The sequence below is a fragment of the Atractosteus spatula genome, chromosome 23, assembly GCF_055471065.1.
Source record: "Atractosteus spatula isolate fAtrSpa1 chromosome 23, fAtrSpa1.hap1, whole genome shotgun sequence".
NCBI classification, from domain to species: domain Eukaryota; kingdom Metazoa; phylum Chordata; class Actinopteri; order Semionotiformes; family Lepisosteidae; genus Atractosteus; species Atractosteus spatula.
In genome coordinates, this window is record NC_142728.1 from 7,177,521 (window position 1) to 7,192,607 (window position 15,087).

Here is a 15,087-nt window from a genome sequence, read left to right on the forward strand (position 1 = left end):
TTTGGCTCGAATTTAAAAGCATTTACTGTGCCTTGCAAAAGTATTCCGACCTTCTGCTTTGTGAAATTACAAAATCCATCCATTTTCTTATTGTTTCTTCCCATTCAGGTCGCAAGGGTGCCATGGCCTAATCCCACAAGTAACAGGTACAAGCCAGTGTACACTCGGGATGGGACTTCAGTCCATAGCAGGGCAGACAGACACAAACAGATACACGCACTCCAGCCAGGGCCAGTTTCTCAGAAGCCATTATGTTTTTGGACTGTGGGAATCAAACACCGGAGGAAACCCATATGCGAACACGGGGAGAAAATACAAAATCCACACGGATTGCACCCCCAGATCCGGAACTGATCCCAGACGCCCAGCACACTGCAAGGCAGCATTGCGCCACCGTGCAACCAGAAATGACAAAATAATGCATACAGTTTTTTCTTAACTATTTTTCTTAACTATTTACTTAACTATAAGTATTGCTAAAAGCACCTTTGGCACCAATTACAGCTGCTAGTCATTCCGGGTCTTTACCAACTTTCTACACTGGCTTAGTGCTACTTTTGCCCATTCTTCTTCAAATCAGGACTTTGACTGGGCCCATCAAGGATATTCACTACCTTATTCTTAAACCCACTCCAGACTTTTCTTTGTACTTTGGGTTATTGTCCGACAAAAAGGTACATTTTTTTCCCTGGTTTCAACAGACTGAAGCAGGTTTTCCTCTAACATTTGCCTATATTTTGCTCCATCTTTTTATCCTCAGTCCTGATCCTGCTGATAGGAACCAGCTTCATAATCTAATGCTGCCGATACTGTGCTTGACAGTAGGGATAATGTTGACACAGTGATGTTCTGTTGCTGTGTTGTTAGCACTAGATGTAATGTTATGCATTTACACCAAAATGTTGTCCCATTTAACCGCAAAACCAATTTTTTCAAAGTCACTGTTGGCCTTACAGTGACTTCCCTAACACACTTCCCTCCTTTCCTGGTGCTCAGTTTGGAGGGATCCTGGTCTAGGCAGCGTCTGGAGAGAACGACACAACTCCCACTTCTTCATGATCTAAGAAACCAAGCTCAAAGGGATATTCAGTGTGACTGAATTTTTTTTTTTATACCCGTCTCTTGGTATGTGTTTTTCTACATCCTGGAGCTTGTTTTTAAAGCTCCTTTGTCTTTACAGTTGAATTTTTGCATGAAATTCACTACCTTCCCAAAGGACCTTACTGAGACAGATGTGTTTATGTGAACGACTATTATTGCAAACAGGCAGAAGCCACCCGACTAATCCTGCAGGTAATTTTGTTTAACTAAATTAATTTCGATTTCCAACAGCACAGGGTACCATTAATGTATAATGCTTTTCCATTTTTCTTTCTTATGAATTACCTATATTATTATTTGATTATAACAAAATTCGATATGTATGTTGTATATGCTGTATAACAAATATCCATGGATACTTTGAAGTGTCATGATTCCAAGCTAAAACAACAAAATATGAAAACTGCAAGGACCTAAATACTTCTGCAAGGCACTGGAATTTATTTAACCACTGAACTCTTAAACAAATATTTGCTCAAGAATTGCCAGCAGACAGTAGTAGCTGTGGCTGACACCAGACAGAAATGTTTTGGAGGAAACAAGAAAGCAAGAACGAAGAAGAAAGCGTTCACGCTGTCTGAATCCCAGCACATTAGGGCGGCGTGGTGGCTCTGTGGCTAAGGATCTGCGCCTGTGGCTGGAAGGTTGCCGGTTCGTATCCCGCGGGCCGGCAGAGGAATCCTACTGCTGAGCAAGGCCCTTAACCCCAACTGCTCCAGGGGCACCTTATAAATGGCTGACCCTGCGCTCTAACCCCAAGCTTCTCTCCCTGTCTGTGTCTCATGGAGAGCAAGCTGGGGTATGCGAAAAGACAAATTCCTAATACAAGAAATTGTATATGACCAATAAAGTGATCTTATCTTATCTTCCATGTGCTGGACACGTCGTTGTCTGTTCCCCTACAGTACCTTTCTGACAATGCCACGGCCCTCGTAGAAGGCGATGACAGGCTCGGTGGCCTTGTAGTAGGTGTCCAGGCGTTTCTTGATGGTCTCCTCGTTGTCGTCGACTCTCCCGCTGGTCTCGCCACGCTTCAGCAGCCTCTTCACCATGGTGTCCGCGCCTGCATCAATGTACAGCAGCAGGGTAGGGGGCCCAATCTGCCGGAGGAACAGCAGCAGCACGTTTAATACAGCACTGTACACCCTCATGAAATACAGCACAACACAAGCTCGCCTAATACGCAAGTTCATTTAATTCCGGCACTACACAAGCTTGCTTAATTTTGGCACTGTACTGGCGCACTCTACTGGCCCCACTAACACCTTTTCCAGCAGCACCCTTAGCTTTCCCAGGAGGTCTCCCATCCAGGTACTGGCCAGGCTCACACCTGCTGAGCTTCAGTGGGCTGCCAGTTGTGAGTTGCAGGGTGATACGGCTGCTGGCAAACAAGCACGAAAGGCCCCAGCGAGATATGAACTTGCAACCCCTGGTTTCCAAGACCAGTGCTCTAAGCCTTGAGCTATGGAGCCACATATAGAACTAAACAAGCTCTATAACTAAGCTCATTTAATGCAGCCCTCACACGCTCATTTAATACAACACTATACAAGCTCAATAGAGCACTACACAAGCTCATATAGCTAAGCTCTTTACAGGCTCATTTAATACAGTACTACACAAGCGCATTTACTGCATCACCAGATTCTGTGGCGCACAAATAAAGGTGTTGTTTCCTACTGGGCTTTCAAACAACTACAGTAGGAGAAGAGGGTGAATGAGCTCAATCTTTTTGGGTTTTGAAATTCTTAACCTTAGACTCTTCCCAGATTGGACAAACGCACATAAAAATAACTGCTGAAATGAATTCTAATTAATGTAAACTTTGTCATGAACTTTTAATGTCTCTTCTTGAACCCTGTTATATTTTATGCATCTCAGCATGACCATCAACATCAGTTCCTGCATGATGAAGAAAAGCTGCCGAGCTTCCAGATACTGGTTCTTAATGTGGCTACTAAAGTTTTTAATTTGTATGACCTCTATGCCAGAGAGACTCAGCTTCTTCTGACAAGGATTTGCACAGACTATAAAGAGCTTTTGTACTGACTGTACTTTAAATGATCACAATCTTTTTTTTTGTTACTCTTCACATACTGACAGTTGTTTAAGGTCTCAAAATTGTTGTAAAGTGATGCCAGAGTTTAAACAGACACTGTTTCATAAAGCATTTGCATTGAAGAAATGGTTGGCACTATTCACAGTAAAACCGCTGTAGAGATATGGACTTCCCCATGCTGATAGGAGAAGGTCAGCACATACTGTACAGTATAATAAAATAATATGTGAAATTTCATTAGTGTGACTGGAATAAAACAGTTTATCCCAAAGAATCAAATAATATTAGATGACTGGATTAAGCAATTCAAAGGGAATATTAATAATGATGTTTCTAATTTTATAACAGCTCTAACAGTCCTGAAATCATATTAACCTCAGAAATACAGGTAACACCTTTAAAATCTGAATATATAAACTTTTATATATAATGATTTGAGTGACATGAAACATTGGTTAACGGCCTCCAAATATCTTTATCAATCAAATTAAAAAAATGTCAATGGTTGCTAGTTTATGCTACTGTGGGAATTACTTTTTACAAAAAACGTTCAAGTGATTTTAAAATAGTACTTAAGAATATTAGGCTGATGTTTTTTTTTCTTTGTGAGTACCTATAATGGCATTAAAATTTCATAACATGGGCTTTAAATAGTTCTCTCAGAAATTATGGTGCTATGGTTCAGTGTAAGCAAACTTCTTCCTCAAGTCCTGACTTCTGTGACTTCTGTTTCTGTAGACCATGGCACAGAGTAGAGTTTTGATGAATTGGAACATGTCTTGCTGTTATGTTTGAAAAAGATTAGAGAGGTTGTAAAAATCACACATTATGACAATTGCTATCCTGTTTGGCCGACAAACTTTTAAATTGCTTTGACATTTTTGTTTCTTTTTACAACTTTTCTTTAAATAACAGACCTCTCAAGGAACTTAAATAATTTCAATGAAGACAATAACCTAAATACAGAGACTACTCAATTTGCCACTCTCTCACAAAAATGTCTGTGACTTTCTTCTTTTGTTTCACAATGTTATTCACCTCAAGCAACAGAAAGCGTGTGAAGTGCAGTCAGCACTGTAGAAGGCTCTGAATTTACCATTTTAGACTGTAAACGTATACATAAACATGAGCCATCGCACGATAAAAATAATTATTATTACTTAATATATATTACTTAATATACTTAATGAAATTTATATTTAACTATCAAAATGTATGACTGTGATTCATCGGAAGTATTCACTGTGGAAATCGTTCTGTGTTTTTTATTTAGATGTTTGTTAATATATTTTGTCTTTCAAAAACACTAAACAGACCCGTTCAATTGAAAATAGGTACAGTACAGTGGGATTTAAAGAGTGGTCACGTTTTTAAACTGTTATATATTTTTTTTCCTTGAATAAAAAATAAATATTGCCTGAGCATCAGTGTGCTACCGAGTTGTCCCCTAAGATCAGATTTTTGAAAGATTTTTTAAAAACTGCCCCACTCTCCATGACACTGGTTTTGTAGAAAAGGAGTGAAATCCCGCAGAAGAGCCACACATCGCTAATAGACTGTGCCTGGTCCTAGTCTCCACACCTTCTTCTCAAACTCCTCTCCCTGTTTGACTTCCCTAGGGTAGCCATCAATCAGGAAGCCCTTTGAGACATCGGCCTTGGCAATCATGGCGTCTTTCAGCATGTCCAGAACTGTGTCCTGCAGAGAGAGACATCCGAGTCAGAGGTCATCTTCAAGCAAAGAGCACCACACAAGCATGAAAACAATTTACAGCTCCCCTTGGGTTTGTCTGGGAGGGCAGCACAACCAGCTGAAAAGCACAGCTCATCTCTTTTATTTACTTTCTGTCATCTGGCATTTCTAGTTGCAACCTCCAGCAGCAAACATGGTAACTTCTGTGGCCAAAACATTGATCTACTTTGGTTTCTGTTTTAATCGCTTATCCTTGAAGTGCCCTGTTCCAAAAATGGGTTGTTTTTTGTTATCCATTTTAAACTCCTGTCACTCACTTACACTGTGTAAACTCACAAAGATTTAATTTACGTTTAAGGGAAAAACAATATTTCCCGACCATACACTTTTAATATTGCTTAGTTTCTTTACTAACTCAAAAAGAAAGAAGCAATGAGCATCTGGACTGGCAGCTGAGAAAGATAGGCTTAGATGACACCCTAATGAACTAATACCAGCTAGAGTACAATACTTGTGATCTAGGCTCGTATAGTGCATTTAGACAAGCACTGTCCTCACCGGTTTTCAAACCTCGCTGCTCTCACCAAGTTGAAAATGCAGACTCGGAGTGATAAGTGTGCTCACCAAGGGGACCAGTTCTCCCTTCTCCATGATTGCAGACAACTTCTTGCCTCTCTCTGACCCCGAGCCAACCTCTGCCCTGAGCAGGTCTCCGGTGGACAGGTGAGTGTAGCCATACTTGGCCACGATCTTCTCGCACTGTGTGCCCTTCCCAGAACCAGGACCGCCTGGGGAGGCAAAAGGGAATCTGTTCCTAACTTACTGTGGCCGACAGGAATGGGAAAGACTGCCCTAATTGTCCACCAACTTTTCAGTGAAGTCATTCACCTAGCTAACAAGGACCCGGACCTTTGTCATCAAAAGTTACATTTTGGCACTTTTTTTTTTCTGTTTAGCTCAACATGTTTCTTGCAGGAGAATGAGCAGTGCAGTGCAGAATAACTCAAAACACTATAAACACTATAATACTGTATGTTGATTGCAGAAGTGCTCGCCCCCTGAGCATCTGCACACCGGGATGGTGCAGTCATTTTCATCTTACCACAGATTGTCCACATTCAAGTCAGAACTTTGACTGGGCCCCACTCGGACATTTTGCTTTCTCCTTGTTAAGCAAATACCAGTATCACGAAGGAAGCACAGCAGGGAACGTACTTTTTGTGCCAATTGAAAAACTTTGGCATCTCTCGAATACGTTCTGATACAGTTTTACAGAGCCATTATTGAGAGCATTCTGTCTGCCTGTGTAACTGCTGGGTTTGGCGACACGTCTGCTTGCTTCAAAGGCAAACTGCAGTGTGTTGTTTGTGCTATGGGGAGGGTCCTGGCTGTCATTAGCCCTTCATTGATGATTTGTACTATTTCACAGTAAAGGAGCAGACAGGAATGACTGTTGATGACCCCTCCCACGCAGATTAACACCTGTTTCATAAACTTCCCTCAGGAAGACACTACCAATCTATTAAAACCAGAGCCACTTCGTATTTGAACAGCTTCTTTCTGGACACTGGAAAGAAGCTCTGGCTCTTCCTCGACCCTGAATTTGATTAAGTGGTAAGAAAATGCATGGATGTATTTGTGAGGTGGGGGTGGTTCATTATTGTCTTAAATTATTTCCAGCTAAGGGAATCTTTCCTAGGGCTGTATTTTGTTTAACCAGAATTCCCACTTATACAGTATGTGCACTCTAACGATATCTTGATGACGTCTATTAGTCGTGTTTGTGTATGGTATCTGTAGAATATTTTTGCCACCAAGTAAATTCCTTGTACGTGAAATGTATTTGGTGATTAAAGGTAATACAATACAATAAAGGTATTGTAGTATTGCACACAGACAATTCAGCTAACTTAGGTTAGGGTTAGGGTTAGGGAAAACTGGCCCTGGAGTGAGTTTGTATCTGTGTTTGCCCTGCAGTGACTGGCGTCCTGTCCAAGGTGTATCCTGCCTTGAGCCCGTTGCTTGCCAGGACAGACTCCAGCTCTTTCTCAACCCTGAATTTGATTAAGTGGTAAGAAATTGGATGGATGTATTTGTAAGGGGGGGGGTGCTTCATTCTTGTCTTAAATTATTTCCAGCTAAGGGAATCTGGTAGCCCCACACTAGTCCCTGGTCATCCTTTTATAAAAGGAGCATGATTTAAATTTTATAATTTTATCCATGACAGCCTACTGCCAGCTGGGCTGCCCAGCTCTGCAACTGGCACATCTCTCAAATACAATAATCTAACTGTCCACCTGTCATGCCATCTGCGCCGCGTTCGGAGTGGATGAAAACCAGCCTCTGGAGTGCTTTGCCTGCAGTGTCCAGTGTAAACTGGCCTTAACTGTCTTTCTCCTGTTGTTCAATGCAAATAGTTACTATTCCCAAATTAACAAAGCAAGAGCAAAAAACATTTTCTTGGCATGGATTATCCTAGTTATTTAAATTGTCTCAGCATGTTTTGCTTGTCACAGCCTGCAAAATAATCACCTCCCAAGGAGCCCATATATTCAGCAGGAAAAAAGGCAATTAAATTAATTTCAAAAGCTTTTCCATATGAAGCTTTTGAAGACTATTAAGATGAGCCCTGTGTGAGCCCTGTGATAGTCCAGCAGACTATCATTATACTGTCTCTTTAAAACACAAGAACATAACAAACCTAGAATCCAGATAAAAGATTACTTCATAGCAGTTGCTTTGTTCACATCTTCCTCAGTAAAAGTTGGAGCATAATTACTGCTTTTATTATAATATTATTTAAATAAACATTAAAGGTATTTCTTAAGAAGTTTAATAATTTTAATGAGAATAACTCTGGTTATAAAGCACACCTATTAACATTTGTAAAACATTACTTTCTTGCAGGTAAACAAAAACTTGGACAAATTGTCCGAAGCAACAATAGGACGTCTTCTGAGGGTCACCTAGCCTAAACCTGAGATTGTTTACAGGACATTAAAGTCCACATTTTCAGAACTTTGCCACATTAAGTTTGCTTTGTTAGCTCTTTTTGACAGTGGTTTGTTGTGCTACAGATGCTCAAGCAGTGAAACTCTTCACAATATCTGCCATGATTTTAAAGTGTACTACATATTAAAAATACCACCTTTAATAAATCAGTGTAAAAATAAACCTGCCTCTCTTTATCACCAATATGTATATTTGTGGTTATAGCATGCAAAATACAATTGGGGTACAGATTGGCATGCAGATTTACAAAACTTTTAGTGGAATCTTTGCATCTTCTGTACAGTTTAATTAATTATATCAGTGTTGAGAACAGGGAATTTACTATTGCTTCTCCTAAACCTTAGGTTAATTTAAATCTCTCATTTAGTCTATGTAAAGTGAGACTGCCTATAGAGTCTGCCCAAAGATGGGTTACATTGGATGAAGAAGGAAGATTATGAAAATGTCCAGACTTACCAACAACAAAGATGATCTTGCTGTCCTTCAGTTTATCTAAAGGAAAGCACAGAACAAAACATAACTAAGATGCAATTTCTGCCCAAGCAACACTCAACTTCACATACTGTAGTTAAGGTTTAAAGACAAAAGCACTGCCTTTTGACAGTGACTTTTTTAGTATGCCACTAGGAAAGACAAGTGGATCTCACCCTGACAGTGAATAGCAGCAAGGCCTTGTTGGCAGCAGGAATGTGACTAACTCAATCCCAGCACTCCCACTCCTGACAGTACCTGGCTGAGAGCTGAGCCGCACTCCGGTGGCCTGCTCAGAGGAACAACTGCTTCCCATTGCACTCGTTTCTGTCTTCGTCTTCTTCTAGATCCCTTCTGTCCCCCTGACCGAGTTTTTTTTCTTTTAAACACGCTTTGTTAAAGTGCTGCTCTCACTTCCCTTAACTTTTCTCCCTCTTTCTGTGGCCAGTTAAACATACATTATGTTGCCATGGTAACTGTTGCTAGCCTAACTGCCAGCCCCAGACCACTTCAAAGAAAGCACTTTTGGCAGCTCAGCTTCGCCTTGTATGTTCTTTGGAAGGTTGTTTAAACTCTGTTTTAACCAATATATTAAAGTGAAGTTAGCCTTTTTAGAAATCTAATTGTTTATTTTGTTCATAGTTAATTTAAAGCATAAAATTTCACTGCCTTGTTATCACAGGGTATTTTGAAAAAAAGTGTCTTAATGAAGGAATCACTGCCTAGTTAACAATTAAATCAAATGATTACTACAGGAAGAGATTTCTTCTGTTATTTTGCAATCCTATATAATTAATTTCAAAATGCAGGTTTAAAAAATCCAGTATATTTAGTGGACCTAATGAACAATTAAATGATATATATATATATCAGGTTTAAAACCTGAATTTTTGTCAAAACTTCTGTACCAGGTTTCACTATGTGGAATTTGTTCAATGGCTTTGCTGTACTGGCATCTTATTTTAAAATGACTGTCTTGCACATAAATCTCAGACAGCTCCAGTACACTGCATATCCTGAAATTCAACGCCACAGCCTTGGGAGGTAATTATAGGCGTCCCCAGTACATACCATAGTAGGTACTGTGTGTCTAATAATACCTCCCCTTCGCAACACCACACCCTTCTCTCCACTGTATGCTTAAATGGTGGAAGGCCTAATTAAAGATCAGCCCTACATTTTTATGGAGGATGTGTAGTCTTTTCTGCTTTTTCTGTTGGGCTGCCCATACCACACTGCCAGGCAAAACACAGTACAGCTCTAGTAAGAGCACTTCGAGGGACTTGGAGAATATTGACCTTTAAGGCCATTCTTCACACAAAAGAATCATTTAAAATGTGCTACGTACTGTAGCTGTTGTTCCATTTCCATGGACAGCAACACCAGAGTGCTAATTAAATATTTACACTTCGCATTGGTGGAGACTGAGAGGCAAGGCTGCTGTGCTGGCTCCAGATTAATTATCGAACAGAAGCAGAAGAGTGTATTGTGTGACCAAGCGAGGCCTGACCTGGTCATGTGTTTTCAACCCTGACCTCACCACTGAGCTAGATGGTAGATGGTACACAGCCCACTACCAGGAGGGGGCGCTGTGACAAAGCTACTTGTGTTGACAGCTGCAGGAAACACAGAAACAACACCTATTCATTTTCTAACCACGTCTTCCAACTCAGGGTGATAAGGCAGCCAGTGCCTATCCTGGCAAGCAACAGGTACACCCTGGACAGGATGCCAGCTCATCACTGGGCACACACACGCCAGGGCCAGTTTACCTGTCTTGGGGCTGTGGGAGGAAGCCAGAGCACCCAGAGGAATCTGATGCAAACAGTGCTAACAACTGTGCTACCATGCCACCACACAGAAACAAAAGTTTTTTATCTATAATTATTTCAGGTCAGCCTTTCCATTTCTGTCTAAATATATTTATTAATTCAAAAGGTAACTAAGGTTGACATCTAAGCTATGCTGGGTATAATGACCACTACTTGTGATGCTTTTTCTTTAGTCAGTTGTTTTGATCCAAAGAGCTTTACAGTTATGTGCAGACAATAAAGTTTTAACTATGGTTTCATTAGAGTGCTTTATTCTGAACTGAACCTTACCCCAGTTACACCAGTATTGAAACAGCAATTCATTTCTTAAAGAGCACACACATCTGGTTCAGTTTATACTAATTTCATACAGGGATCAGTATTAGGGTGGCACTATCTTACTTCTAACATGTATAAGGTAGCTAGAATTTCCAGCAAACTAAAATGACATTGCAGGGGAACCAGAACATGGCAACCCAGTGTCACTATCAGATTTACATTTTTATTAGCCAAGCATATCTGGGTTTGAGTAGTTCAAGTAAGTAGTTGTGTCAGCATGTGTAGGCTGCAAAGGAACAAGTAAAGGTTTATTCCATGCTGAAAAGAGAAGAAAGGAAACACAATGTTTCGGCTGTGGAGCCTTCTTCAGGTGAAGTTAAGTGGGAGAAAGAAGTCGGGCCTTGTAATAACAGTAATAATAGTGTAATAGAAACATACAGTATGGTGTAAAATAGCCCTAGATACAGTAAAGTAAGTACATTACTGTAAGTATAGGCATATTAACAAATAAAGCCAAAATGTATGAGGTGTTTCTGACTCTTAACGCCATTTAAGCCCGAACCCTTACTCATTTAGGACTCCATTCAACACAAAATTTCCAATAAAAGAACACTTGTCAAAAATTAATGTTACCATTCTTGATACATTCTCTTTGTTTTGGTGAGGTTGCTTAGGCTTTTCAGACAAATATTTTGATTCAGTGAATTAAATTCTCCAATCCAATGAATGGAAGATTGTGGTCTTTGACAAAACCCTGAACCCTAACCCTAACCTACAGTAAGCCAAACCCTGAGCTAGGGTTAGGGTTATGATTCCCACAAAACGTAGACAATTTTTGATGGCATGGCTATGTTTTAGGACAGAAATGATATTTAGGACAACAGTTATTTCAATTATTTTTACTGACACCTGAAGAAGGCTCCACAGCCGAAATGTTGTGTTTCTCTTTTCAGCTTGGAATAAATCTTTACTTGTTCCTTCATATCTGGGTTTGTTTGAGAAGTGAAGTCAAATGTGCTTTCTTAAGGTGAAGTAATGTGTCAGTATTTGCATGGCTGTTACAGCTCCTAGCAGTAATGAAGATTGACACTTCTAGGCTGAATAACAGATTTAGCTCAGCCTTAAATGACCTACAGATAAGACACGGACCTTGCAGCTGAAATAGCCACACAGTGAAACTCCTAGGCAGAAAGAAGGTTCTAAAGAGAAGACACAGAAAGTCCTAGAACATGCCACAACTTGTAATGTAAAGATGTCAGTGTCCTGTAACTACAGTACTAATGAAAAAAGCAGAGCAAGGAGGGTAAATTGTGAACTCTTCCTGCCTGAGATCTGGAAGTTTTTACTGTGCTTTCTACTTACAAAATGCTTCTCTTCTAACTCTTTTAATTCTGCTGCCTTTGTCTGCAGCCTGATTAATGTGCAACGACTAAGATCTTTTCCAATGTAAAACAAATAATCCAGATCTGTCCTTTGGTAAATAGACACGTGTATGAATGAGGAGAAAAGTCATCATGCAAGTTCTGTGTCTGTAGATAGTGCTTTATTATAGTAGTGTAATAAAGTGCTCAATTCACTGCTCTCACCTCCAAGTTATATACAGCAAGGCTTCACAGTCACATTTATTCTTTCAAGATACAAAATGGTTAAGTGGGCAAATGTATTACCTGCCATGGTGATGTGTTCAGTGTACTGAAATCCTTCGACCTGCCAAACCAAGAAACAAAGAAAAGGAATATTATATGCATGTTGTCTCGCTTATTTCAAACCACTTTACATTATTGGTTCAGTGGAGTTTAACATTCTGTTAATAACCTTGTGCTACTGGAGCTACCAAAGTGCACAATATCAAGATGGTGATTTCGATAAGATCACTCTTTGGCAGAGTGGGACTTCATTTTAAGTCACCCTTACCAGGATCTGCCATGGAAAAAAAAATAATTTCACAGAGTGGTTCTGTTTTTTTTTTTACTATGCTGTATTCCCTTTTGTTCTACAAGTAAGACAACAGTCAGAGCAGACAAACAGGTTAAACTGGGCGTTCCCTGACTCCATATTAATAATTGTGTAATTATTGCAATCTAATTTAAGCCTATATATGTAACTGTTGTCTAACAAAATGGACTTCACTGCTTTCCAACCAAACTTAGAAATTTACATGATAATTTATTCAATATTTTATTCCGAGAACCCCATCACCATGAATTACCAAAATTAACAGGTTTATCAACAAGAGAGCATAATATTTACTCACATTGCAAAGTTTCTTGTAAAACGTTTATAACTTGCATTCAGGAAAAAATGATAACATAAAATTTTTAGCCAATCAACAATGAAAAAGGAATTTCAGAAAATTTGTTTTTATGTTTGACCTTAAGGATGCGACTTAGGTGTCAGTGCACATGAGCAGCTCCAGTTTGTGTCTTATTTTGAATAGCACTCGACCTGCACTGACCAAGACAAACATTCCTAGAATGATATCTAAGGAAACGCTTTTATTAGTGTGAAGGAGCAGCTGTTTTCTAAGGGACAAGTGTGTTTGCAGTAAAAATAGTTAAATGCAATCCTGTTTTTTTCTTTTCAATAATTGATGATTTCAGTTTGGCTGTGCTCTGTTGCTCACGAACCTTATTTACAGCAGGGAATTTGCTGTTTTCGTTTTCATCCAATAACTAAGGCAATGAACTGGCTAGGAGTGTTAGTTGTTAAATGCTGCACTCAAAGAAGCCTAAATCACCATAAGTATCAACAAGAAAATAAAATATATTTTAGCACTTTTTCTTGCAGTCTTTCTAACATGAAAAAAGGATGTTTGCATACTAGCAGGTTCCTAACAATCATATTCATGATCAGTTTACTAGAAATGACAAAGGATGTGTTGAATGTCTGCCACTAAACTGTGTTTATTACATTATGTACATGCTGACCTTTCAATTAATTCATAACAAACTAAACAGAGATACATCTGAGAGAGCACAAGCTTTTGGTGCCACTGGGGATCACAACATTTTGAAAGAGTTTTCAGAATAAGATGTACAAATGTGTGTTTGCACATACTGCAGATCAAATAATATACAGGTTCAGTATTCATTTGGGAAGTCTAGCACATTGTATACGGTACAAAGAATTAGTGTAGGCTCACTTGGTATTGTATTTTACAATTAAAATTGTTTGCTACAGGATATTAAACTTGTCTGTCTTTTCAAGAGAGGACCATTCCCTTAATTGTATAAAAAGTGAAAGATATGAATGATAAGAACAAAGAGAAATGATTTCACTGCTGCTTTTCCAGCATTCAGTGTAGAAGGAACAGAATCTGTAACAACTGTAACAGTAGTAGGGTGTCTCAGGAATGCTGGAACTGGAACCAGAGATATGTAAGCCCAGCCTGGCCAGCTGATTCAGCTGATATCCCTACACACAGTACTATACAAGCCTCAGCCTGTCTGAACACAGTGAAAGAGCAGCACAGCCAGTTGTGAAAACTCTAAAAAAGAGCACCATCCTACTTGATCTTCAACAAAAATGCAGCATCCTCTATCCCCTGAATAATAGGAAACAGAGACAAATTCTAGTATAAGTATCATTAGTATTTATTTGACTGAACCTTTTATACAAAGACAGTCACATTTCTGCCCCTTTATGAAATTAAGAATCTTACTGAAACAATCCTGAAAACCAGGATTTGAACTCGCAGCCTTCAAAATGAAAGGCAGTCTTTCATGGCTGTTTTCCTGTACCTGAGCAGACAGTGCCAAAACTAGGTGATCTTTTGAAAACTAGCCACTGGTTTTTAAAACCCTATTTTTCCAGAATAATTCAATTTATTTTGTGAAGAACACGACACAATAAAAAGTTTAAAGTACCTGCTGTACAGCAATAATAACAGAGAGAGTAATAATAAGAAGTGTGGTTTCAAGGTGAACATTACAATGGACTGTATTGGGCTTTTAAATAAGAAATCAGAAGATTTTGATATTTATTCTAGACTTTCATAATGGGAAAAAATGGCATAATCATAGACTTCTAGATATGTTCAGGTGGGTAGCTGCGTCAGCATGCGTAGGCTGCAAAAGAACAAGTAATACTGTAGGTTTATTCCATGCTGAAAAAAAGAAGAAAGAGAACACAACGTTTCGGCCGTGGAGCCTTCTTCAGGTGTGAGCAATACTACTTCTATATATAGTGTACAGTATGTAAAATGTTTAATGTTGACGTTCAATGGATGCAATGATTCTTACTTACAATTCTTTATCCAAAGTGTGGCCAGAGTATGGAACAAGCTACCCATCCATGTTGTTAAAACCAATACTCTGGTTTCTTTCAAGAAATGTCAGCATACAATAGCTGGATCACTAAGCTTCCAACTACCAAACAAGCTAGATGAGCCAATTGAGCTCCTCTAATTTGTAAACTTTCTTATATTCTTACTTTATTTTATTACATGCCAGCATTCTCTATTTTCATGGGATTCATGTTGTGTATTTTTATAACAGGCAAGTACAGTAGATAAACCTTCTTTGCTAATAGGGGAAGCTCTTTAAAATGCAAGCAGCTGTGCTGGAATATTTTTACATATTATCTCAAAATCAGCTAGCTGATGAGGTTGCAGCTTTTTGGCATTAACTTTAGTACTCGTAGCCTGAGATCTCAGAGGCAAAG

The 15,087-nt window shown here is 39.2% G+C and overlaps 1 protein-coding gene across 3 annotated transcripts in view; it reads right to left on the reverse strand.

Moving 5' to 3' along the window:
• LOC148816092 (adenylate kinase isoenzyme 1) overlaps positions 1 to 15,087 on the reverse strand; it is a 54,498-nt gene that overhangs the window by 922 nt on the left and 38,489 nt on the right. For 2 of the 3 annotated variants that reach the window (XM_088904649.1, XM_088904648.1), the window contains 5 exons: positions 12,093 to 12,132; positions 8,321 to 8,356; positions 5,477 to 5,640; positions 4,742 to 4,858; positions 2,010 to 2,201 (listed from right to left, as the gene is read on the reverse strand). In XM_088904649.1, the coding sequence (XP_088760775.1) occupies positions 2,010 to 2,201; positions 4,742 to 4,858; positions 5,477 to 5,640; positions 8,321 to 8,356; positions 12,093 to 12,132 (549 nt within the window). Of the gene's footprint in view, positions 1 to 2,009; positions 2,202 to 4,741; positions 4,859 to 5,476; positions 5,641 to 8,320; positions 8,357 to 12,092; positions 12,140 to 15,087 lie in introns of all 3 variants that reach the window. The other variant, XM_088904647.1, reaches the window with a different exon arrangement.